Source organism: Hypanus sabinus, chromosome 9, assembly GCF_030144855.1.
Source record: "Hypanus sabinus isolate sHypSab1 chromosome 9, sHypSab1.hap1, whole genome shotgun sequence".
Taxonomy (NCBI): Eukaryota; Metazoa; Chordata; class Chondrichthyes; order Myliobatiformes; family Dasyatidae; genus Hypanus; species Hypanus sabinus.
In genome coordinates, this window is record NC_082714.1 from 87,835,342 (window position 1) to 87,861,327 (window position 25,986).

Here is a 25,986-nt window from a genome sequence, read left to right on the forward strand (position 1 = left end):
CACAAAGTTGTGCCAAACTCGTCCCTACCTTAGAAATACCTAGGGTTTCCCATAGCCCTCTATTTTTCTAAGCTCCATGTACCTGTCCAGGAGCCTCTTAAAAGACCCTATCGTATCCACCTCCACCATCATCGCTGACAGCCCATTCCACAAACTCACCACTCTCTGAGTAAAAAACTTACCCCTGACATCTCCTCGTACCTACTCCCCAGCACCTCAAACCTATGTCCTCTTGTGGCAACATTTCAGCCCTGGGAAAAAGCTTCTGTCTATCCACATGATCAATGCCTCTCATCATCTTGTACACCTCTATCAGGTCACCTCTCATCCTCCATCGCTCCAAGGAGAAAAGGCCAATTTCACTCAGCCTATTCTCATAAGGCACGCTCCCCAATCCAGGGAACATCCTTGTAAATCTCCTCTGCACCCTTTCTATGGTTTCCACATCCTTCCTGTAGTGAGGCGACCAGAACTGAGCACAGTACTCCAAGTGGGGTCTGACCAGGGTCCTATATAGCTGCAACATTACCTCTCAGCTCTTAAACTCAATCCCATGATTGATGAAGGCCAATGCACTGTATGCCTTCTTAACAACAGAGTCAACCTGCACAGCAGCCTTGAGCGTCCTATGGACTCAGACCCCAAGATCCCTCTGATCCTCCACGCTGCCAAGAGTCTTACCATTAATACTATATTCTGCATCATATTTGACTTACCAAAATGAACCACCTCACACTTATCTGGATTGCAATCTGCCACTTTTTAGCCCAGTTTTGCATTCTATCAGTGTCCCGCTGTAACCTCTGACAGCCCTCCACATTATCCACAACACCTCCAACCTTTGTGTCATCAGCAAATTTACTAACCCATCCCTCCACTTCTTCATCCAGGTCATTTATAAAAATCACAAAGAGTAAGGGTCTCAGAACAGATCCCTGAGGCACACCACTGGTCACTGACCTCCATGCAGAATATGACCCATCTACAATCACTCTTTGCCTTCTGTGGACAAGCCAGTTCTGGATGCACAAAGCAATGTCCCCTTGGATCCCATGCCTCCTTACTTTCTCAATAAGCCTTGCATGGGGTACCTTATCAAACGCCTTGCTGAAATCCATATACACTGCATCTACTGCTCTTCCTTCATCAGTGTGTTTAGTCACATCCTCAAAAAATTCAATCAGGCTCATAAGGCACGACGTGCCCTTGACAAAGCCATGCTGACTATCCCCAATCATATTATGCTTCTCCAAATGTTCATAAATCCTGCCTCTCAGCATCAATTTATGGGGTAAGTGAAGCTATCCCTTTCAAGAGCTGTGGTTGAGGGGTAATGACTGCTCCTGTGCCCTCTGAGGCATTGTTTACAATGTTTACAAAATCCAAATAAAAGTAAGCCACGCAGACAGTCGTTTGAAGGAAATCAGTGTATCAGGCAGCTTCTGTGGGAATTGTTGACGTATCAGGACTGAGAATGGAGAGGGGGAGCCGTGAGACAGAGCTATGAGTGGTCGGAGGACTGTGGAGGGGTGAAAGATGATGGGCACGTGGTGCAATGTAGGAGAAAGGGATAAACTTGGGAGACAGTGGCAAATGGATGAGCGATGAGAACTATGAAGCGGCAAATGGAGGGAGGTGGCAGTAGGGAGTGTGAAGCTAGGAGACAGCTGCTGGAGAGAGATAAGAAGCCACACTAAACACTGGACTTCGATATGTAAAGTGGGTGAGACGGTCAAGTTCATGGTCAGGGCCACACACATACACAGGGTACGAATGCTTCTGGCAGCAGCAGCGTAGAATATTACAAAGACAAACTAGTTATCTGAGCCAGAGGCAGCATGGTAGCTTAGGGGTTAGTGCAATCACTCTACAATTTCCACTGCCCTCTGCAAGGAGTTTGTATGTTTTCCTTGTGACCGCGTCGGTTTCTTCCGGGTGCTCTGGTTTCCTCCCACAGTCCAAAGACGTACCAGTTAAGGTTAGTAATTGTGGGCATGCTACATTGGCACCACAGATTGTCCCCAGCGCATCCCCCGACTGTGTTGATTGTTGATGTGAATTTACATATGGTTCAGTAGATGTGACAAATGAAGCTAATCTTTTAAAACAGCATGATTTATACATAATGTAAATCACAATATAAACAAAAAATAACTGTGACATTGGTTCAAGTTGAGGGCTTGTGGTGGTAAAGGAGTTGTTGTTGTTGAGCCCTGAGGTGTTGGTCTACAGGCTCCTGTACCTTCTACCTGAAGACAGAACCTAGAAGAGGGTGTTGGAGTCCCTGATGTTGGATGCTACATACTTGAGATATCCCCCCTCTTGTAGATGTTCCTCGATAGTGGGGAGAGCTGTACCCGGGAGGGAACTGACCTTGTGTTCCTGAGCTTCAGAGTTTCCAAGCTACATCTTCATATAACCATTCAGATGGGATTCATCAGGGTAGGGGTGAATGGCAGGTGGAACCAGAACCAGGTAGGGAAGGACCAAGGGTGGGGGCCCAGATTGTGTGCGCAAGAGCTGGATGGAAATGGAGAAGAGGGGCTGGTAGCAAATCTGAATAAAAGGGTCCAAAAATGGGAGTGCTATGTTTTATAACTTCAAAACATTAAATTAAACGAAAGGCCCAAGAATCCTAAATAGAGGCGTAACTTTGTAACCTTGCCTTTACTTTTAAGCAAGGTGTGCACATATCATATGATAGTGCGATGAAATATGCAATTAACATATTTTTACATATAACCTATAATAAATTATTTAAATGAACAAGAATATTTAATCAAACCAATATATATACACACATATACGCACACACAAGATTACTCAAATATTATTGAAGTATCAGATGCACAACACTCCTCCCTGCTTAGCTATAAACTCCAACTCAATATAGACTGCATCTCAACTATATAGACAGTATATTATATAATATAACTACTATATAGAGACATCCACAGCATAGTTATTGTTTAAATGGTCCCATTCAAGCCTGAAGATTTAATCACTGTAGAGGATTTCTTACTCTTGTGGGATATCGTCTTTCGTAACGAGGGGGAGGGATCACTTTGCCTGGCAGGTGAGACTCGTGGCTGTGAAGCCTCCTCAGGTTCTCACGTTTCCTCCTTGGGGGGTCTAGGAGTTGATTTTGAGGCCGCAGGACGTTGTTCTGACAGCTCTGGACACCTTTCCTCTCCTTTTCCCTCTCTGAGTCTACTTTGAATCCTTTCTTTTTCTTTCTCATATTCCTTCTCTTTCACACCCACGTTCTTTCTCTCTATCCCTCCTTTTCCTAGTTTGTGCTTCTTGATCTTGGGAAGGTGCATTCAGCTCTCTGGAGTATTCTCTTACTTATCATTCTCTTGCTCCCTTTATGATCCGATCTCTCCTCATCCACAACTTCACCTGATGAATTCTCTGTGTTTGTATCTCCATTGACTCCTTTATTTTGGCCTTCCATCCATCCACCTGGCTCGGCTTTGTTCTTTGCATCTACCTTTACAAGCAGCATTTTGTCTCCCACTTGAAGTTCATGCCAAAACCCTAATGCCTGCAGAGTAGATTCTATTTTTTTATACTCACAAAAACTAAATGCTTAAAACTTTTCTGCAGCTCCTTGAACTCTCTTCCAGCTTAAAAGCAAGCCACATTTCACACCTGATTAACAGATCAGAAGCTCTCTCAGATATGTTATCTACGAAAACTGTTGTAGCCAGACCACTGCTTTTGTAAATTTCACGCTTCCCCTGAGCAGCATGGTGGTCCTTCCTTGGTCCAATATGTTTCCCAACCAGAGGCACAGAGGTTGGCACCAGCACCTGTTTGCCCTCTGCTGGTGTTTGGCATGGAGGCAGTTGTGGCATTATCCAGTACCTTTCTGAATTCACTTAGTTCACTTTCACTTTCAGTTGACCCTATTGCCGGAGATGTGGCATGCAGACGGTGGATGGATCTCCAATCACGTTGTAGTTGTCTTAGTCAACCATGGCCCCACAATGCTGGCCCTTCTGTGTTTACCAGTTACAAACCCAGCGTGGCTTGTTGGTTGTTGTATATCTCTGTTAGGAATGTCATCCCACAGGAGTTACCTTTAGTCCGGTATGACTTCTTAGCTGGATATATGCAGGCTTCAGTTTGGTATCTTTGAAATGGGCTCTCCTTCTTTTTGATTCTGCTTATGAAACCTAAAGCATTTGGCAATCAACAATGCCTTCGGCTCTAAACATCTCTGCTTTACTTTTACAATAGTAGCAAAGCTCATTTCTGATGGCTTGCTGGAAGCAGTCAACCTTTGAAGCAACCTGCATGTCTGTAAACCGAATGAACTCGCTTCTCATCAGCTGTTCCATTTACACTGAAATACTGTTCCAATATTTCAGTGTACGCGAGCCAACTACCCATTGTGTAATCAAACTTTCTGATGTAGCCAGCCGTTTTTGATTTTTAAGTGATTATTATCACCCAGTATTCACTCTTTATGAAATTACACGTTGTTCCCTTTATGGCCTTTTTAAAAAAAACTCGATCATGTCTTCCCTTCCAGAGAACATGTTCTAATTGCTTTTGTTTTAAACTTGATCATCTCTCCATGTGCTGAGTTTAGAATCAACCATTCCTCAGTGAGGTTTTGTCAGTTCAAACGCCTCGCTCTGCTTTAACAGGTCGATAGCTGTCTGCGGTTCGTTTTAAAATACTGTGTTATCATTTAGGTTATTTATTTATTTATTCATTTATGGGATGTGGGCGTCACCAGCTAAGCCAGCGTTTATTGCCCATCCCTAGTTGCCCTTGAGAAGGTGGTGATGAGCTGCCTTCCTGAACCGCGGCAGTCCCTGAGGTGTAGGTACACCCCCATGCTGTTAGGGAGAGAATTCCATAAATATTTTAAAATATTTTTTTAAAAATACTGTGTCGCCAATGTTATGTTTTGTGATTTCAAAATATTAAACTAATTCCTTAAAAAACAAGGGAGTCTGAAAAAGCGGATGTAACTTTGTTTTAAGTAAGGTGCGCATGTATCACGTGATAGCGGGATACAAGATTACTCAAATGTTATTACCTGTCATTGCATGGATAAGCCCTTTGTCTGGGACAGGGATCAATTATTTCCCTCTTTAGTCGTTAAACCACACCCTCAGTTGAGATTCCACGAGATTGTACATTGGCAGATTGGTTTATTATTGTCACATGGTCAGAGATGCAGTGGGAAAACTTGTCTTGAATTCTGTTGGTACAGACAGATCAATTCACTACACAGTGCGCTGTGGTAGCACAACGTAAAACAATATCAGAATGCAGAATAATGTTACAGTTACAGAGAAAGTGCAGTGCAGGCAGACAATAAGGCGATGGTGAGGTAGATTCTGATGTCAAGAGTTCATCTTATCGTACTCGGGAACTTTTCTTATAACAGTGGGCTACCTCCAGCACATCCTCAGGTTGTGTTAACATTTCACTGTACGTTTCATAAATCTGAACCTGGACAGGGGGATAGAAGCCTGGAGGCACGTGCCTAGAGGCTTTTATATCTTCTGCCCAAAGGGAGAGGGGGAGAAGAGAGAGTGCCCAGGAAGGTAGGTAGGCTCTTTGATTGTGCTGGCTGCTTCACTGAGCAAGCACCTAGACAGAGAGCATGGAGGGGAGGCTGGCCTCTGTGATGTGCCCATGACTCTCTCTGGTTTTCAGGCTGAGCAGTTACCGTGCCGAGCCATGATGCATCCAGACAGGCTGCTCTCTATGGTGCGTCAAAAAGAATTGGTGACGGTTACCCGTAACCAGTTAATCTGCCTGACGTCTCCACTCTTATCCAGAAAACCCGAGGAAGGCTGCCTGATGAATCTACGTTATGAGTGTGAGGGGTCGCAGCCCCTGTCTCAGGACCTGAAGGGCTGCTTGTCAGGGTGTGGCTACACTCTGGCCCCCATGCTCCTGAACGGTGGGCAGCCTGTGAGGAGAGGGATAGGTCCATCATTGGGGTGGAGAGTGGGGTCCTCCTGGTCATCCAGCTCCAGGGCCTGGTCAAAGGTGGGGCCCAGGGGTTCCGCCTCCGAGCCAACTGTCCTCTCCTCTCCGAGGATAAGCCCCTAGGATGTCCCCTTGTGCTCTGAGAGTGTCTGGGACTAGTAGACGGCAAGTGGGGTGGTAACGGGAGCATATTGCTTCAATAAACCATTCTTGATTTATTTCCAGAGGTGAACAGGAGATCAAAAACTCCAGAGGACGTCACATCTCAGACTTCAACCGACACGGGTAAGACTGGTCCCTTGCGTCCCCCACCTCTGGCCACTGAACCACCCCACCAGCAGTGCCCCAAACCCCCCTCCTCCAAGGGCCTGACACCTGCAGAGAATTCCCACCTGGACAAATCCCGAACTCTTCCAACAGCATCAGGGAGGATCGATAAGAGTGACATGGTAGATGTAGCATCCTCGCACAGGCCATTCAGCCCATCTAGCCCACTTCAACCAGCGGGCAATTGTATTAATCCCATCCAGCAGCACCTGGTCTGTACCGTGCCCTGCCTTGTTTAATCCAGGGTTCTCCTTCCAACGTGCTCTGAATCCCTTCTTCCTCCTTTAAATCTGAGTTTTAAATCCGTTTTATTTCCCTTTGATCTGGGGAGTAGTTTCCTGCAGCCTACTCTATCTATACCCTCTTCACTTTACGTGCCTTGGACATGTCTTCCCTTAGACTCCTCTGTTCCAGGAAGAAGAGATCGTTGTAACTGAACAGCTCCATCTCGGTGAATCTCCTCTTCTTTTAAACATTTATTCGAAGGGGTTTGGGCTGAGCCAGTGTTCAATTGCCTGCTGCCCCCCCATTTGCCCCTGAGAAGACCACATGAGCATTTGGCCCCAGTCTGCTCTCCCATTCAATCCTGTCTCAACCCTATTCTCTTGCCTTCACCTCATAAGCTTTGATGACCAACCAAGAATCTACAAACCTCTGCTCTCAGTATTCCCAGCAGCCGCAGCCGCCCGTGGCAATGAATTCCCCAGATTTACCCCTCTGCTCTCAGTATTCCCAGCAGCCGCAGCCGCCCGTGGCAATGAATTCCACAGATTTACCCCAATGCTCTCAGTATTCCCAGCAGCCGCAGCCGCCCGTGGCAATGAATTCCACAGATTTACCCCAATGCTCTCAGTATTCCCAGCAGCCGCAGCCGCCCATGGCAATGAGTTCCACAGATTTACCCCAATGCTCTCAGAATTCCCAGCAGCCGCAGCCGCCCGTGGCAATGAATTCCACAGATTTACCACCCTCTGGCTGAAGAAATTGCTCCTCTTCGGGGATGTCAGGTGGTGGTGACGTGCATTCTTGACCCACTGCAGTCCATGAGGATCCACAGGGAGAAAGATCCAGGGTTTTGCTCCATTGACAGTAAAGGAGTGGGGATATATTTCCAAGCCAGGGTGTCATGTGACTTGGAGGTCGGCTTCCCCGTGCCTTATCCTATCCTTGTCACTTCAGAAGATAGAGGTGGGGGGGGTTTAGAACATAGAACAATACAGCACAGTGCAGGCCATTCGGCCCACAATGGCGTGCTGACACAAGGTAAGTGCAGGAAAGTCAGCTGCAGCAGTGCGAACTGTAGATTGTACTAGGGGTTTATTGAGGGGTCACGGTCGACCATGGTTATTGCCTTCTAGCTGTCTACGTGATACGCAAGCCAAGGCAACACGATGCGCAGAGCAAGCTGTAGCCCGCGTAGCAGGCTCCCCCTCTCCACGCAGCTGATGAATCCGAAGGAACGGCAAAGACCAATACGGTTCAGCACCAGTGGTGTCGAAGGAGATGCCAGTCAGCGTTGAACTCAACGTAGGGACTTAGGAAGCTCCAGGCTTTCTCCTGGGGTTCACTCTGAACGAGCTCCCCATGAGTGGGTTTAGCAGTGGAGGTTTGAGATCAGACTTCTGCTTCTCCTAGATGAGCTGCCAACCACACCTGATGAGCCCCCTCTGCCCAAAGGCATCAGTAGCACCCCTTCACCTGCAGTGGAAACGCTTCTGCCGGGCTTAGCAGCCAAACGTGATGGTCAGGAGCTGCACTTGGTTGTCAGGGGTTACTAGAGATGCACGCCGTCAGAAGGAGCATTTAACGGGCAGTGGGGGCTTATCCCCATTACCCCTCCGGATTTGACAACCTCAGGGAACCAATGGGTTTAATACGCCTCACCTCGGTTGTAAAGTGACCAGGTTCACCAGGATACTCCCTGGACTGGAGAGTATGGGCTGTAAGGAGAGGTTGGGCAAACCTGGGTTGTTTTCTCCGGAGGGGCAGTGGAGTCCTGATAGAAGTTTATAAGTTATCGGAGGCGTGGCCAGGCTGGACGGTCAGAATCTTTCCCCTTGGGCCGGCTCAGGAGTTGGGTTGGAAGACCAAACTGAGATTTCAGACGTGAGCCCAGGCAGGGTGAGGTGCCGGTACGAGGAAAAGAGTCGCTCGCACCAGCTTCACGGACGCGTGGGGGCAGTTGGCGCACAGAATATAAATTACACAAGACGCCGCAGTTAGCACGATGTGTCCCGGAGTTCAGAGTTCGACTCTGGCGCCATCAGTATGTCCTCCCTGTGGAACGCGTGAGTTTCCCTGGGAGTCCGGTTTCCTCCCACAGTCCAAAGGCCAGGCCTACCGGATAGGCTAATTAGTCACTTTAAATTTTCCCCTGATTGGGTTAGGAACTAATTGGGCTTGTCAGAGTTTATCAGGTTTGTCAGGGGTTGCTGGGGGCAACATGGATCGAAAGGCCAGAAGGGTTTACTCTGCCAAATAAAGAAACAAAGAAAGGTGGTGAAGAGAGAGAAAGAGAAAAAAGACGAGACTTTGGTGCAAAACCAGATGTTCCGAAGGGCTGGATGTGAGCGACAGGGTTTCACCGGTAATTTAGCATAGTTTCTCAATAATCCGGCAGGGAATGCAGGCAGATTTGCTCCCCAAGGACTGGGAGGGGCTGGAAATGAGGACTCACTCCCCAGCATGGGGGCAGAAGCAGGGAGGGTAGGTGAGCCCAAAATCCTAGCAGGGAGCAGAAGTGGCTGGATGGCTGCAGGGGACAAAGCCCAGAAGGGACACCAGGAGCTGGAGGGGAGTCACCACTGTCCCCAGGCTCTGTGGGCCCACTATGAGCCTAAAGCCTGGGGCCTGGTTTCTGCAGGGTCCAGGAGGTGAGTTCGAGGAAGGAGATCAGACCCTCATTAACTGAATGTACTCTTCCCCCCCCCGCCTATCTCTCCACAGCCCCCTGCTCCGAAGCGTGTCTGCTGCCAGGATCGCGGCACGCCACCCCCGAGCTCCTGCGCCGGCTGGTGGGCTCCCGGCGCAGGCCGGCGGGCAAGGGGAAGGCACCGCGGGCGCTGTGCAAGGACGGCACCCGCTCGCTGGGCGACCTGAAGGTGTGCCGGGGCACCCGGGTACTGGTGGCCCGCTTCCTGCAGCGCTCCAAGCGCAACCTGGCGGCCGAGCACGGCCTCGGGGACCCGGGGCCCGCGACCAGCAAGCGGCGGCTCGACAGGGGCCGGACGGGCAGCGGCTCTGAGCAGGTGAGCCCGGCTGGGAAACCAGGGATGGGGGCTGGGGGGGGCGGCGTAAAGCAGAGGTGGCGAACCCTAAGGCACGCGTATAAAATGCCGGAAGAGCACGGCATGTCGGGCTGCATCTGTGGACAGGCTCCTGTAGATGCCTGGGTCCCTCCAGCGTTTGCAGTCTCTCGTTCTCCAGCTTTCCACTGTATATCTCAGTACACTGAACAATAACAAACCAATAGGTAACACACACAAAATGCTGCAAGAACTCAGCAGGTCGGGCAGCAACTATGGAGATGAATGAACAGTCAACGACATCTGATGAAGGGTCCTGGTCTGAAATGCCGACTCTTTATTCATCTCCACAGGTGCTGCCCGACCTGCTGAGTTCCTCCAGCATTTTGTGTGAGTTTCTCAAGGTTTCCAGCATCTGCAGAATCTCTTGTGTTTATGCTGTGCGGTGGTGACCCCCCCGATTCTTCAAACCCCATCCATAATAACAAGATACATAATGATTATCTTTACTGCCGAATGAAGCAGCAGATTATTCTTTTTACAACCATGACGATTATATGGTGTTTTCACAGGAACTGTGACGTGCTGGCTCGGTGCCGGCTGATTGGTTGCAAGGATATTTAAGACACAGGAGCAAAATTAGGCCATTCAGCCCATCGAGTCTGTTCCAACTTTCCATCTTAACTGATTCATTATCCTTCTCAACCCCATTTTCCCACCTGCTCCCTGTAACCAATGATGTCCTTACTAATCCAAAGCCTATCAACCTCCACTTTCAGTAACTTGGCCTCCCACAGCCGTACAGGGCAATGAATCCCACAGATTCACCACCTGAAGAAATTCCTCCTCTACTCTGTTCTAAAGGGATTTCCTTATATTCTGAGGCTGTGCCCTCTGGTCCCACTATTGGAAACATACAGTCCATGTCCTTTCTGGGACATCTGTGCCTTTCGGTATTTGACAGGCTTCAGTGAGATTACCCACCCCCCACCCCAATCCCATTCTTCTAAACTCCAGTGAGCACAAACCCAGAGCCATCAAATGCTCCTCATATGTTAACCCTTTCATTCCTGGCATCATTCTTGTAAACCTCTTCTGACCGTCTCCAAGCCAGCACACCCTGTCTTGGATACAGGGCCTGAAACTGCTCACAGTACTCCACAATCATCTATATTTCATTTGTTCCCTTCAAAATAATATTGTTAATTTATGAATCATTCTTCTAAACTGCTTCAGTTATTTAAATCTGTCTCTGTTACACTTTTATTAACAGTGAAGCAATGAATTAATGCAAATAGACAACAGGACTCACTCTTTTTTCATTAAAAATGTCCATAATTATTGTTATTAATTCATTAATCAATGATATATAGATGCATTATTGATCCCAAAGGAAATTACAGTGTCACAGATATACAAAAATTAGACGAGAAGTAAGAAAGAATAAAAATTAAGTTACATCAAACAGCCACTTCCTCGGTTATAGGGTGACTCGTTATAGAGCCTGATGGCCGAGGGTAAGAACAATCTCATATCGCGCTCCTTGGAGAAGCACAGTTGTCTCAGTCTATTACTGTTCAGCCAAGGTGGCGTGCTGAGGGTGAGAAACATTGTCCAGAATTGCCAGGGTTTTCCCGAGGGTCCTTTGTCCTTCCACAGCCTCCAGTGTGTCCAGTTTGACTCCAATAACACAGCTGATCAGTCTATTGAGCCCGTTGGCATCACCCGTGTTGCTGCCATTGCCCCAGCACACACCACATCGCAGATTGTACTGGTGACAACAGATCAACGATGATGAGCGCTGCTCAAAATTAACAAGGCGCGTGAGAGAATTTGGTAGATTATCAACAATTCACGATCTTAAAAGGCTTCGTCACCTCTGGTGTCTGTCCCTAGAAGTGTGTGATGGGATGGTGCAGAGAGAGCTTCATTCGCTGATCCTGCGAGCATGTGATGGGACGGTGTGGAGGGAGTTTCACTCTGTGTCTGACCCCGGGAGGGTGTGATGGGACGGTGTGGAGGGAGTTTCACTCTGTGTCAGACCCCGGGAGTGTGTGATGGGACGTTGTGGAGGGAGTTTCACTCTGTGTCTGACCCCAGGAGTGTGTGATGGGACAGTGTGGAGGGAGTTTCACTCTGTGTCTGACCCCGGGAATGTGTGATGGGACAGTGTGGAGGGAGTTTCATTCTGACCCCGTGAGTGTGTGATGGGACGGTGTGGAGGGAGTTTCATTCTGACCCCGTGAGTGTGTGTTGGGACGGTGTGGAGGGAGTTTCATTCTGACCTCGGGAGTGTGTGATGGAACGGTGTGGAGGGAGTTTCACTCTGTGTCTGACCCCGGGAGTGTGTGATGGGACAGTGTGGAGGGAGTTTCACTCTGTGTCTGACCCTGGGAGTGTGTGATGGGACAGAGTGGAGGGAGTTTCACTCTGTGTCTGACCCCGGGAGTGTGTGAAGGGACGGTGTAGAGGGAGTTTCATTCTGACCCCGGGAGTATGTGATGGGACGGTGTGGAGGGAGTTTCATTCTGACCTCGGGAGTGTGTGATGGAACGGTGTGGAGGGAGTTTCACTCTGTGTCTGACCCCGGGAGTGTGTGATGGGACAGTGTGGAGGGAGTTTCACTCTGTGTCTGACCCCGGGAGTGTGTGATGGGACAGTGTGGAGGGAGTTTCACTCTGTGTCTGACCCCGGGAGTGTGTGATGGGACAGTGTGGAGGGAGTTTCACTCTGTGTCTGACCCCGGGAGTGTGTGATGGGACGGTGTGGAGGGAGTTTCATTCTGACCCCTGGAGTGTGTGTTGGGACGGTGTGGAGGGAGTTTCACTCTGTGTCTGACCCCGGGAGTGTGTGATGGGACGGTGTAGAGGGAGCTTCACTCTGTGTCTGACCCCGGGAGTGTGTGATGGGACTGTGTGGAGGGAGTTTCACTCTGTGTCTGACACCGGGAGTGTGTGATGGGACGGTGTAGAGGGTGTTTCATTCTGACCCCGGGAGTATGTGATGGGACGGTGTGGAGGGAGTTTCATTCTGACCTCGGGAGTGTGTGATGGAACGGTGTGGAGGGAGTTTCACTCTGTGTCTGACCCCGGGAGTGTGTGATGGGACAGTGTGGAGGGAGTTTCACTCTGTGTCTGACCCTGGGAGTGTGTGATGGGACAGAGTGGAGGGAGTTTCACTCTGTGTCTGACCCCGGGAGTGTGTGAAGGGACGGTGTAGAGGGAGTTTCATTCTGACCCCGGGAGTATGTGATGGGACGGTGTGGAGGGAGTTTCATTCTGACCTCGGGAGTGTGTGATGGAGCGGTGTGGAGGGAGTTTCACTCTGTGTCTGACCCCGGGAGTGTGTGATGGGACAGTGTGGAGGGAGTTTCACTCTGTGTCTGACCCCGGGAGTGTGTGATGGGACAGTGTGGAGGGAGTTTCACTCTGTGTCTGACCCCGGGAGTGTGTGATGGGACAGTGTGGAGGGAGTTTCACTCTATGTCTGACCCCGGGAGTGTGTGTTGGGAAGGTGTGGAGGGAGTTTCACTCTGTGTCTGACCCCGGGAGTGTGTGTTGGGAAGGTGTGGAGGGAGTTTCACTCTGTGTCTGACCCCGGGAGTGTGCGTTGGGAAGGTGTGGAGGGAGTTTCACTCTGTGTCTGACCCCGGGAGTGTGTGATGGGACGGTGTAGAGGGAGATTCACTCTGTCTGATCCCGGGAGTGTGTGATGGGACAGTGTGGAGGGAGTTTCACTCTGTGTCTGACCCGGGAGTGTGTGATGGGACAGTGTGGAGGGAGTTTCACTCTGTGTCTGACCCCGGGAGTGTGTGAAGGGACGGTGTAGAGGGAGTTTCATTCTGACCCCGGGAGTATGTGATGGGACGGTGTGGAGGGAGTTTCATTCTGACCTCGGGAGTGTGTGATGGAACGGTGTGGAGGGAGTTTCACTCTGTGTCTGACCCCGGGAGTGTGTGATGGGACAGTGTGGAGGGAGTTTCACTCTGTGTCTGACCCCGGGAGTGTGTGATGGGACAGTGTGGAGGGAGTTTCACTCTGTGTCTGACCCCGGGAGTGTGTGATGGGACAGTGTGGAGGGAGTTTCACTCTGTGTCTGACCCCGGGAGTGTGTGATGGGACGGTGTGGAGGGAGTTTCATTCTGACCCCTGGAGTGTGTGTTGGGACGGTGTGGAGGGAGTTTCACTCTGTGTCTGACCCCGGGAGTGTGTGATGGGACGGTGTAGAGGGAGCTTCACTCTGTGTCTGACCCCGGGAGTGTGTGATGGGACTGTGTGGAGGGAGTTTCACTCTGTGTCTGACACCGGGAGTGTGTGATGGGACGGTGTAGAGGGAGTTTCATTCTGACCCCGGGAGTATGTGATGGGACGGTGTGGAGGGAGTTTCATTCTGACCTCGGGAGTGTGTGATGGAACGGTGTGGAGGGAGTTTCACTCTGTGTCTGACCCCGGGAGTGTGTGATGGGACAGTGTGGAGGGAGTTTCACTCTGTGTCTGACCCTGGGAGTGTGTGATGGGACAGAGTGGAGGGAGTTTCACTCTGTGTCTGACCCCGGGAGTGTGTGAAGGGACGGTGTAGAGGGAGTTTCATTCTGACCCCGGGAGTATGTGATGGGACGGTGTGGAGGGAGTTTCATTCTGACCTCGGGAGTGTGTGATGGAGCGGTGTGGAGGGAGTTTCACTCTGTGTCTGACCCCGGGAGTGTGTGATGGGACAGTGTGGAGGGAGTTTCACTCTGTGTCTGACCCCGGGAGTGTGTGATGGGACAGTGTGGAGGGAGTTTCACTCTGTGTCTGACCCCGGGAGTGTGTGATGGGACAGTGTGGAGGGAGTTTCACTCTATGTCTGACCCCGGGAGTGTGTGTTGGGAAGGTGTGGAGGGAGTTTCACTCTGTGTCTGACCCCGGGAGTGTGTGTTGGGAAGGTGTGGAGGGAGTTTCACTCTGTGTCTGACCCCGGGAGTGTGCGTTGGGAAGGTGTGGAGGGAGTTTCACTCTGTGTCTGACCCCGGGAGTGTGTGATGGGACGGTGTAGAGGGAGATTCACTCTGTCTGATCCCGGGAGTGTGTGATGGGACAGTGTGGAGGGAGTTTCACTCTGTGTCTGACCCGGGAGTGTGTGATGGGACAGTGTGGAGGGAGTTTCACTCTGTGTCTGACCCCGGGAGTGTGTGATGGGACAGTGTGGAGGGAGCTTCACTCTGTGTTTGACCCCGGGAGTGTGTGATGGGACAGTGTGGAGGGAGTTTCACTCTGTCTCTGACCCCGGGAGTGTGTGATGTGACGGTGTGGAGGGAGTTTCACTCTATGTCTGACCCCGGGAGTGTGTGATGGGACAGTGTGGAGGGAGCTTCACTCTGTGTTTGACCCCGGGAGTGTGTGATGGGACAGTGTGGAGGGAGTTTCACTCTGTCTCTGACCCTGGGAGTGTGTGATGGGACGGTGTAGAGGGAGATTCACTCTGTCTGATCCCGGGAGTGTGTGATGGGACAGTGTGGAGGGAGTTTCACTCTGTGTCTGACCCGGGAGTGTATGATGGGACAGTGTGGAGGGAGTTTCACTCTGTGTCTGACCCCGGGAGTGTGTGATGGGACAGTGTGGAGGGAGCTTCACTCTGTGTTTGACCCCGGGAGTGTGTGATGAGACGGTGTGGAGGGAGTTTCACTCTGTGTCTGACCCCGGGAGAGTGCGATGGGACGGTGTGGAGGGAGTTTCACTCTGTGTCTGACCCCGGGAGTGTGTGATGGGACGGTGTGGAGGGAGTTTCACTCTGTGTCTGACCCCGGGAGTGTGTGATGGGACGGTGTGGAGGGAGTTTCACTCTGTGTCTGACCCCGGGAGTGTGTGATGGGGCAGTGTGGAGGGAGTTTCACTCTGTGTCTGACCCGGGAGTGTGTGATGGGAGGGAGCTTCACTTGTGTTTGATATTACCCCCCCCAACCCTGTTTGCCCCACCTCTCCCCCCCCAGGTATTCCGGAGCCTGGGAATAGCCAGCGCGAGGCAACACCCGATGCACCAGGAAAGCCTGCACCTTCAGAGCTGTGGAGATATCAACTCCTCGGCCTCCAGCATGCACCGTCTCTTCTCGGCTGGCGCGCTGGAGGGAAGCCGCCCCCACAGTCTGATCGGAGTCTATCGGGAGACTGTCCTTTGACAGCTGCCCCCTCCCCACACCTCACCATCTCCTGGAATCCTGGGTGATGGTTGCTGGGTCGATCAACGGGGACGTGGAGGACATCTTTGCCCATTGCATCCCAGCTGGGGATATGTTGTGGGAGGCAGTGGGATTTATAAGTAGGGAGCCTCCCACTGCTGGCTGCTCCCCTCTTCCCCCCCACAAGCCCTCTGAGATTGGACAGGGTGGATGAGGGGTTAGGCCAGCTCTTTCCAGACCTGCATGATGCCCTTGTAAATAGGGGAGGGTTTATACTCCAGACTACTCACTGCTTGCCCCGGAAGGGGTATTTGAATGGGGGCAGGAGGGAGGGGGTATCTGAGGCCCCGCTGGCTTGGGGTGGGCTCTGCTGGGGTAGCTTGCTGCAGGGTGGGTGGGAGAAGGGGTGGGGTCAAGGGTCACTTCGATGCTTGGTGCTATTAGCCTGGCCGGGGTGTTAGGATTCGCACAATGCATGCCATCTCTCTATGGAACCACCCAGTGGGGTGGAGGGGTCGAGGGTCAGGGCCAACCTGCGGAGACCTCTCCAGAGAATTGAGTGCTTTCCCCAATCCGAGCATTGTTGGTGGGACAACTTCACTCCAGGTCTGTCTCTTGAGAGTCGATGATGGGACAGTGTAGTACAAGGATTCCCAATCTTTTTTATACCATGGAGCCGATGGAGTTCATGGACCCAGGTTGGAACACCCTGGTGTAGAGGGATCTTCTCTCTGTGTCTGACCCCGGGAGTGTGTGATGGGACAGTGTAGAGGGAGCTTCACTCTGTGTCTGACCCCGGGAGTGAGTGATGGGACAGTGTAGAGGGAGCTTCACTCTGTGTCTGACCCCGGGAGTGAGTGATGGGATGGTGTGGAGGGAGTTTCTCTCTGTGTCTGACCCCGAGAGTGAGTTCCCAATCTAGGGTCCATGGACCCTTTGCTTAATGTTATTGATACACAGCATAACAAAGGTTGGGAACGCCTGCTGTAGAAGCAACTTCACTCTGTGTCTGACCCTGGGAGTGTGTGTGTGATGGGACAGTGCAGAGGGAGTTAATTCCACTGTTGAGTTTGGCATTGCTGGAAGGTAATTGTGTGCTGTAGTCCATAGCTGAATAGTTTACTGACCCTGACTGCTCAGGTTTACATTCGAGGATGGAGATCAGGTGGGGGGAATGTTGTTCAGCTGAGGGAAGAGTGGCTGGGTCTTTGAACATGGAGGGTGGGGGATCAGTGTGGGGAATCTGTCCTTTCTTACTGCCCCATGAGGGGCACGAGGTCTCAGGAGGAACTGGGTGGCAGAAGATGGAGAATAAAAGCATTGCAGAGACTGAGAATGTTGCAATAAATATATACAATAAATGAAACCTCTATATCTCTATACGTTGCGTTGTCTCTGCCCCTGATTACAGTTATGTTGTGGTATTGCTCCATTCCCATTTCAATACTCTGTGGCCACTTCGTTCTGTGCCTGGCAGACTGGGGTGTATGTATCAGGTCTCCTGCTGCTGTAGACCATCCACTTCATGGTTCGATGTGCAGTCCATTCAGAATTGGGCGTCTGCACACCACTGCTGTAATGCGCGGTTATTTGAGTTACTGTCTCCTTCCTGTCAGCCCGTGCCCCCCTGACCCCTTTCAGAGTAAATTTATCATCAAAGGGCATCCACGTCAACCCTGAGGTTTATTTCCCTGCAGGCATACACAGTGAAAGCACTGAAATCAGTGAAAGATTGCACGGACCAACAACCGATGTGCAGAAGACAGCAAACTGTGCAAATGCAAAAGGAAAACAAACACAAAGATTAAGCAATGGATATCGAGAACATGAGATGAAGAGTCTTTGAAAGCGAATCCATAGGTTGTGGGAACATTTCAGTGATGGGGCAAGTGAAGATATTCCCTCTGGTTCAGGAGCCTGATGGTTGAGGGGTAATAACTGATCCTGAACCTGGTGGTGTGAGAACTGAGGTTCCTGTACCTTCTTCCTGATGGCAGCAGCGAGAAGAGAGCACGGCCTGGGTGGTGGGGGTCCCAGGTGATGGATGCTGCTTTTCTGTGACAGTGCTCCGTGTAGATGTGCTCAATGGTGGGGGGGGGGGCTTTACCTGTGACCGACTGGGCCGTATCCACTAAGGTGAGTTCAGCCACAGAACTGCCCCTCAGGATTTTTTTTCACACCATTCTCTAAATTGTAGAAACTGTTGTGTGTGAAAATCTGAGATACTCAAACCACCCTGTCTGGCACCAACAATCGTTCCACGGTCAAAGTCAACTCAGATCACATTTCTTCAGCAGTCAGGAATCTTGACACCAATGCCAGAGCACGTCCTTTGAAGTTTTACACCAGGGACAGGGACCCTTTAGACCACCACAGCAACAGAATGGTTGGTGCAGACTCTACGACAGGGATGGGAGAGAGGATGTTTCGTACGAGTCAGTTAACAGAAAATGGCAAACTCCTGACCGACCTTCTCCACAGACCCTGCCTGCTCTCCCACTGCCTCGATTTTCCTTTCTCCCATCGGGTCGAAGATTCACACTCTAGCAGGCTCAAGGACAGCAGGTGACCTTCAGCTCATACGGGGAAAGCAGGAGGTGCAGGCAGGTAGGCAACCTGAGTTGAAGGGGGCAGGTAAACTCGGTGACTGTCAGGAGGGGCAAGGGGGATAGGTAGACAGTGCAGAGTGCCCCTGTAGCCATTCTCCTCGATAATAATTGTACCATTTTGGCGAGGGGCGGCCTCTCGGTGACCAGGTTTCTGGCAGTGAGTCTGTCAGAGGGGAACGGGGGGAGAAGAAGAGTTCAGTGGTGTTAGGGGATTCCTAAATTAGACAAGAAGACAGCAGATTCTGTGGGTGTGAAAGAGACCCCTGGAAGGTATGCTGCCTCCCAGGTGCCATGGGCAGGGATATCTCAGATCAGGTCCACAGCTTTCTAAAGAGGGAGGGAGGGTGAGCAGCCGGAAGTCGTGGTATGTATTGGCACCAATGACAGCGATAGGAAAAAGGAGGAGGTCCTGAACAGGGAGTTGGGTAGAAAGCTGAAAAGTTGGGTAGTAATCTCTGGATTGCTCCCTGTGCCACGTGCCAGTGAGGGTAAGAATAGGGTGATCTGGCAGATGATTGTGTGGCTGAGGAATTGATGCAGGAGGCAGAGCTTCAAATTTCTGGATCATTGGGATATCTTCTCGGAAAGGTAAGACCTGCACAAAAGAGGGACCAATATCCTTGCAGGCAGGTTTGCTAGAGCTGTTGAGGAGGGTTAAAACTAATTTAGCAGGGTGGGGTGCGAACCAGAGTGATAGGGCTGAGGATGGAGCAGGTGGTATATGATTAGAAGCAGTGTGTAGTGAGACTGTGAGGAAGGACAGGCTGATGATAGGGCAAAATTGCTGCCAGTAGGATGAGTTAAAGTGTCACAGGGGGGGCCAAAGTCCAAAAAAAGCAATGAATACAGGACGGAAGGTGTTATATTTGAATGTACATGGTATATGGAATAAGGTAGATGATCTTGTAGCTCAGTTAGAGATTGGCAGGTGTGACATTGTGGGCATCACTGAGTCATGGCTGAAAGAAGATCATAGTTGGGAGTTTAACATCCAAGGACACACATTGGATGGGCTGGGTGGAGTGGTTAAAAATGAGACCAAATCCTTAGGAAGAGGGTTGTAAGATATGGAATCCTTGATGGTAGAGTTAAGAAATTGCAAGGGTAAGAAGATCTGAACAGAACCCAAGATGCAGGCTACAAATTACACTGGGAGATAGAAAAGGCATGTAAAGAGGGTAATATTGGGGGGGGAGGAATTACAAAATGCAGGTAGATTGGGAAAATCTGATTGATGCTGGATCCCAAGAGAGGGGTGTAGAGTGCCTAGAAATGGCTTTTTAGAGCAGGGGAATGGTAATCCTGGATTGTGTGTTACGTAATGACTCAAGTTTGTTTAGGGAGTTTAAGGTAAAGGAATCCTTAGGAGACAGTGATCATAATATAATAGAATTCACCCTGCAGTTTGAGAAGGAGAAGCTAAAATCAGATTGAAACACAGAAAACATGATGCACAATACAGGCCCTTCAGCCCACAAATCTGTGCTGCACATGTCCCTACCTTAGAACTACCTGGGCTTACCTATAGCCCTATGTTTTTCTAAGCTCCATGTATCCATCCAGGAGTCTCTTAAAAGACCCTATAATTTTCACCTCCACCATTGATGCCAGCAGCCCATTCCACACACTCACCACTTCCTATGTAAAAACTTACCCCTGACATCTCCTCTATACCTACTTCCAAGCACCTTAAAACTGTGCCCTCTTGTGCTAGCCATTTCAGCCCTCAGAAAAAGCCTCTGACTATTGTTACGAACCCCGTAACTGGGTCACTTACCAGCAAAGATAGAGAGGTCCGTTGAAGTCTGATGATACTATTTTTAACAGTATTTATTGATAAAAATACACAAAAATAATATCAATGCAAACATATAGATAATATACGTCGTCAATACTAAATCTAAAAGTGTGGGTATAATAATAATAATCAATAAGAAATAGCTCTATCGTTGTCTAGGGGATAATGTATTGTCCGATGGAAATATAAAAGTCACTTTAGTTCATTCAGGCTGCAGCCTTTGGTTGGATTCAAGAGAGAGAGATTTTGGAACTTGCCAGAGTTTCCTTTTTTATGATGTCGATCCTTCGAAATGTTGTTGGTGTCCTTTTCCTTTTAGCTAAGCCGTTCTTCCGTGGTCAGTCCTGCCAATCCCAGGCAACGGGAAAGGACGCACGCGGGCCCCACGGGCTGTTGCTATTAAATGCTGTCACGGGATTTCTGGCATTTCTCCTGGTGCGTCTAAAGGGGTTGTTCCCCAGACCTTCTTTTATCCTTACTCACGGGGTCTCAGATGTCAATCAGGTTGGGATGGTGCCATCCCTCAACCAGCCCACTTTGGTCATTCCCCTGAGGGCTTCAAATAAACGGTACAGTACTCAATACACAATTCCATCTCCAAGAGACAATGGCCGTTTCCCGTGGCTTTGTATCGCTGAGGGGCCAGGACATTCCAAACCCCTTGTGGATTCTGCGTGTCTTTCTCTCATTTCCTGGGTCTCCTAACCTGAATTAATAGCGATCTTGCGATTCTCAAAAAGGAGGGGGCTACTTTGTACCCTTCGGCCCCTCAGAGCTGGGACACAGGCGTAACACTATCCACACGATCGATGCCTCTCATTATCTTATACACATCTATCAGGTCGCCTCTCATCCTCCATCGCTCCAAGGAGAAAAGGCCGAGTTCACTCAACCTATTCTCATAAGGCATGCTCCCCAATCCAGGCAACATCCTTGTGAATCTCCTCTGCACCCTTTCTATGGCTTCCACATCCTTCCTGTAGCGAGGTGACCAGAACTGAGGAATACTGTCCAATCCTCCGGAACCTCTCTTGTCCCCATTGATGATGCAAAGATCATCGCCAGAGGCTCAGCAATCTCCTCCCTCACCTCCTACAGGTCCCGGTGACTTATCCAACTTGATGCTTTCCAAAAACTCCAGCATATCTTCTTCCTTAATATCTACATGCTCAAGCTTTTCAATCCACTGTAAGTCATCCTTACAATCACCAAGATCCTTTTCCATAGTGAATGCTGAAGCAAAGTATTCATTAAGTGCCTCTGCTATCTCCTCCAGTTCCATACACACTTTTCCACTGTCACACTTGATTGGTCCTATTCTCTCATGTCTTATCCTCTTGCTCTTCACATACTTGTAGAATGTCTTGGGGTTTTCCTTAATCCTGTTCACCAAGGCTTTCTCGTGGCCCCTTCTGGCTCTCCTAATTTATTTCTTGAGCTCTTTCCTCCTAGCCTTATAATCTTCTAGATCTTTGTCATTACCTAGTTGTTTAAACCTTTTGTAAGCTCTTCTTTTCTTCTTTACTAGATTTATAACAGCCTTTGTACACCACAGTTCCTGTACCCTACCATCCCTTCCCTGTCTCATTGGAATGTACCTATGCAGAACCCCACGCAAATATCCCCTGAACATTTGCCACATTTCTTCTGTACATTTCCCTGAGAACATCTGTTACCAATTTATGCTTCCAACTTCCTGCCTGATAGCCTCATATTTTGCCTTACTCCAATTAAACACTTTCCTAACTTGTTTGTTCCTATTCCACACCAATGCTATGGTAAAGGAAATAGAATTGTGATCAGTATCTCCAAAATACTCTCCCACTGAGAGACCTGACACCTGACCAGGTTCATTTCCCAATACCAGATCAAGTACAGCCTCTCCTCTTGTAGGTTTATCTACATATTGTGTCAAGAAACCTTCCTGAACACACCTAATAAACTCCACCCCAGTTAAAATCCTTGCTTTAAGGAGATGCCAATCAATATTTGGGAAATTAAAATCTCCCACCGCAACAACCCTGTTATTATTACTCCTTTCCCGAATCTGTCTCCCTGTCTGCTCCTCGATGTCCGTTACTATTGGGTGGTCTACAAAAAACACCCAGTAGAGTTATTGACCCCCTCCTGTTCCTAACTTCCACCCACAGAGACTCAGTGGACAGTCCCTCCATGACTTCCTCCTTTTCTGCACCTGTGACACTTCTTTTCATGTTGTATGTGTAATGCCCTGGTTAGGATTTCTACTGCCCTGCTGTGATGTAGTTCATTTTAGCAGTTTGTTTTTGTAAAAGCTGTGTGCCATGCAGGACAGAATGTTCTGTCTTCGAGCCATGTTGTCCAACTTAGGAATGTGTGCCAGCCAATCAGGGTTGTGGGATGTGAGAGAGAGCTGTGGGGAAGAGTTTTCTGGAAGAGTTTTCTGGAGCGGGGCACAAGGGAAGATGCCACCGAATATCATTGGAAGGGGAGTCCCTGTTGCAGGAAGTACTTTGTGCAGATGAATGGCTCCAAGCAGGAAGGGCCAATGCTCCTGAGGGAGATCCAGTTCCTTCGAGATGGTATTTGAGGGGTGTTCAGAATGTGGCGTGTGCTTTCACGCAGACCGTGGGTTCAGCGTGTGAATAAGAGATGCCTCCCCCCCCCACCCCCCGAGTACCCAGTATGAGCTTCAATGTTTATGTGATCATTGGACTGGTTTAACTGTAACGCCCCCTTTTCTTTTCCTGTGACTGTTTGTTAAAGTTGATAATCTGGTACATATACTTTCTTTATAATTTTATGCTGGTGCACAATCTGTCATTCTTGGATATCCGATAATTGTGTATGGGCAGGAATTACCCAGCTTCCGTTCAAAATGAAGTTCCTTTAATTGGAATATCACGGCGTTCCTGTTTGGTTGAACCCCAAGTCATACCGACCCTAGCCGTACATTGTTTATGAAAGGCGGCCTCTCACCGCGGAGTCACGTGGCTGTTAGCAGTCATCTAATGAACCCTGGTGAAAGGGTCACATTCGTCAATGATTTGGGTGACGGAATTGATGGCTTTGTGGCCAAGATGATACGAAGATAAGTGGAAGGGCAGGTAGTGTTGAGGGAGCAGCGTGTCTGCAGAAGGTCGAGGGCAAATTGGGAGAACAGACAAAGAGGTGGCAGATGGAACACAGTGTATGGTCATGCACTTTGGTAGAAGGAGTAAAGGCACGGACTATTTTCTAAATGGCTGAAAATTCAAAACTCATGCAAGGTTCCCTAAAAGTTAACTTGCAGGTTGAGTCTGTACTGAGGAAGGCAAATGTCATGTCAGCGTTCATTTCAAAAGGTCTAGAATATAAAAGCAAGGATCTAACTTATTTTCTGCTACTTATCTATTTAATACCATTTTTCTATTGCTGTCTTGTTTTTATCTACCACTTTGTTTGATTGCCTGAGAGGAAGCCAGAGTTTTATTGTACCTACGTATAATGACAATAAAGATCATTCAATTTAATTCAAGGATGTAAAAGATGTGCTGGCATTGGAGAGGGTCCAGAGGAGGTTCATGAAAATGATCCCAGGAATGAAAGGGTTAACAGCTGAAGAGTGAATGATGTTTCTGGGCCTGTACTCACAGGAGTTTAGAAGACTGAGGGGGGGGGGGATCTCATTGAAACCTATTAAATATTGAAATATTTATACAGAGTGGATGTGGATAGGATGTTTCTATAGTGGGGGAGTCTAGGAGCATAGGGCACAGATTCAGAATAAAGGGACATACATTCAGAAAAGAGATGTGGAAACATTTCTTTAGTCAGAGGGTGGTGAATCTGTGGAATTCATTGCCACAGATGGCTGTGCAGGCTAAGTCATTGGGTATGTTTAAAGCAGAGGTGATAGGTTCTTGATTAGTCAGGATGTCAAAGGTTATGGGGAGAAGGCAGGAGAATGGAGTTGAAAGGGATAACAAATCAGCCATGATGAAATAGTGGAGCAGACTTGATGGGCTGAATGGCCTAATTCTTACAATCTTATGAACAGCTTCTATCCTGCTGTTATGCGACGATTAATTGGTCCCCTAGTATGATAAGATGGACTCTTGACCTCACAATCTACCCTGTTGTGGCCCTTGCCCCTTATTGTCTGCCTGCACTCTGCTTTACCTGTGATGTTACCATGAGACATAGGAGCAGAATTAGGCCATTCAGCCCATCGAGTTTGCTCTGCCATTTGATCATGGCTGATTTATTATCCCAGCTCATTGTCGCGTCTTCTCACCATAATCTTTATTAACCAAGAACCTATCACCCTCAGCTTTAAATACATTCAATGACTTGGCCTCCACAACCGTCTGAGACAATGAATTTCATAGATTCACGACCCGCTGGTGAAAAAGATTTCTCCTCATCTCTGTTTTAATGGGACATCCTTCTACTCTGTGGCTGTGCCCTCTGGTCCTGGAAGTCCCCATTTTTGGGAACACTCAGTCCACATCCACTCTATCCAATACTGAGTAGGTTTCAATGAATTCCACCTCCATTCTAAGCTCCAGCGAGTCCAGGCACAGAGCCATCAAACACTTTTTATACATTAACCCTTTCTGTGAGCCTCCTCATCGCAGAGGCAAGTCCTTCAGCCCAGCTTGCAACCCAAATGTTGGTAAATGGGACTAGGTCAGGAACACAACCTGGTCAGCACGCAGAAAGAAGGCCGAAGGGCATGTTACCCTGCTGAATAACTCAATGATGATGGCATTTCCAATGTGACAACACCTCTTACTCAATGTCAGTAAGACCAAGGAACTGACTTGAAGAGGAGGAAACTGGCAATCCATGAGCCAATCCCCATCAGAGGAAATCAAAGGTGGAGAGGGACAGCAACTCTAAATTCTTCTGTACTATCATTTTGGAGGACTTGTCCTGGGTCCAGCATGCAAATATAATTACAAAGAAAGCACGGCAGTGCCTTTACTTCCTTGGAAGTTTGTGAAGATTTGACATGACATCTAAAACACTGACAAATTTCTATAGAGGTGCAGTGGACAGTCTATTGACTGGATGGTATAATAGCCTGGTATGGAAACATCAGTGGCCTTGAGTTTTTAAAAAATCCCACAAAAAGTAGTGGATCCACCACGGGCAAAGTCCTGTAATTGGCACAGGATTGAAGCATCTATCATCAAGGATCCCCATCACTCAGGACATGCTCTCTTTTTAATGCTGCTTTCGAGAAGGTGTTATAAGAGCTTGAAGACTCACCACCAGGATCAGGAACAGTATTACCCATCAACCAGAGGGGAGAACTTCACTCGCCCCACACCGAAATGTTCCCATAATCTAAGACTCACTTTCAAGGACTCTTTATCTCATGTTTATTGCTTATTTACTATTATTATTTCTTTCTTTTTGTATTTGCACAGTTTGTTGGTCTTTTGCATATTGATTATCTGCTTAATTGGTCCGGTCTTTCATTGATTTTGTTACGGTTTTATTGAGAATGCCCGGAATAAATTTTATTTTGAACTTGAAACGCTGAGTATGCGTTTGCAGGTTCCTGTTCCTCTTCCTTCATGGTAGTATCGAGAAGAGGGCATGTCCTGGGAATTGGCCACATTCCTCGACCACGTTACCAGACAGTGAGACTGGGAATGAGACATATTCCCCGACTATATTTTACACCGTTCCTGCCTTCCACCAAAGACCCCGGCGTCTTCCTCCAGTCACTGAACCCAGAGTGACCTTCTTTCCCGAGGACATGTGTGCAGGAAGCCGGGACCACTTCCCGGGCGGTATCCAGCAACGGGACGTAAGGGAACCCATCCCGAACTCCGCTGCTGCCCTCCCGTCTTGCAACGATGACCGGGTTTCTGTGAATTGCCCGAGGATGCCCCTCTTCCGTTCCGCGTCTTTGCAGGG

General features: G+C 49.1%; 1 protein-coding gene across 1 annotated transcript in view; it reads left to right on the top strand.

Annotated features, from left to right (window-relative positions):
* LOC132399572 (protein ENTREP2-like) overlaps nucleotides 1-16,037 on the top strand; it is a 34,626-nt gene extending 18,589 nt beyond the window's left edge. Inside the window, exons 10-12 of the mRNA XM_059980083.1 lie at nucleotides 6,187-6,246; nucleotides 9,235-9,536; nucleotides 15,502-16,037. Coding sequence (XP_059836066.1) covers nucleotides 6,187-6,246; nucleotides 9,235-9,536; nucleotides 15,502-15,687 — 548 coding nt within the window. The 3' untranslated portion in view covers nucleotides 15,688-16,037. The remainder of the gene's footprint in view (nucleotides 1-6,186; nucleotides 6,247-9,234; nucleotides 9,537-15,501) is intronic.
* Nucleotides 16,038-25,986: the final 9,949 nt, after the last annotated feature.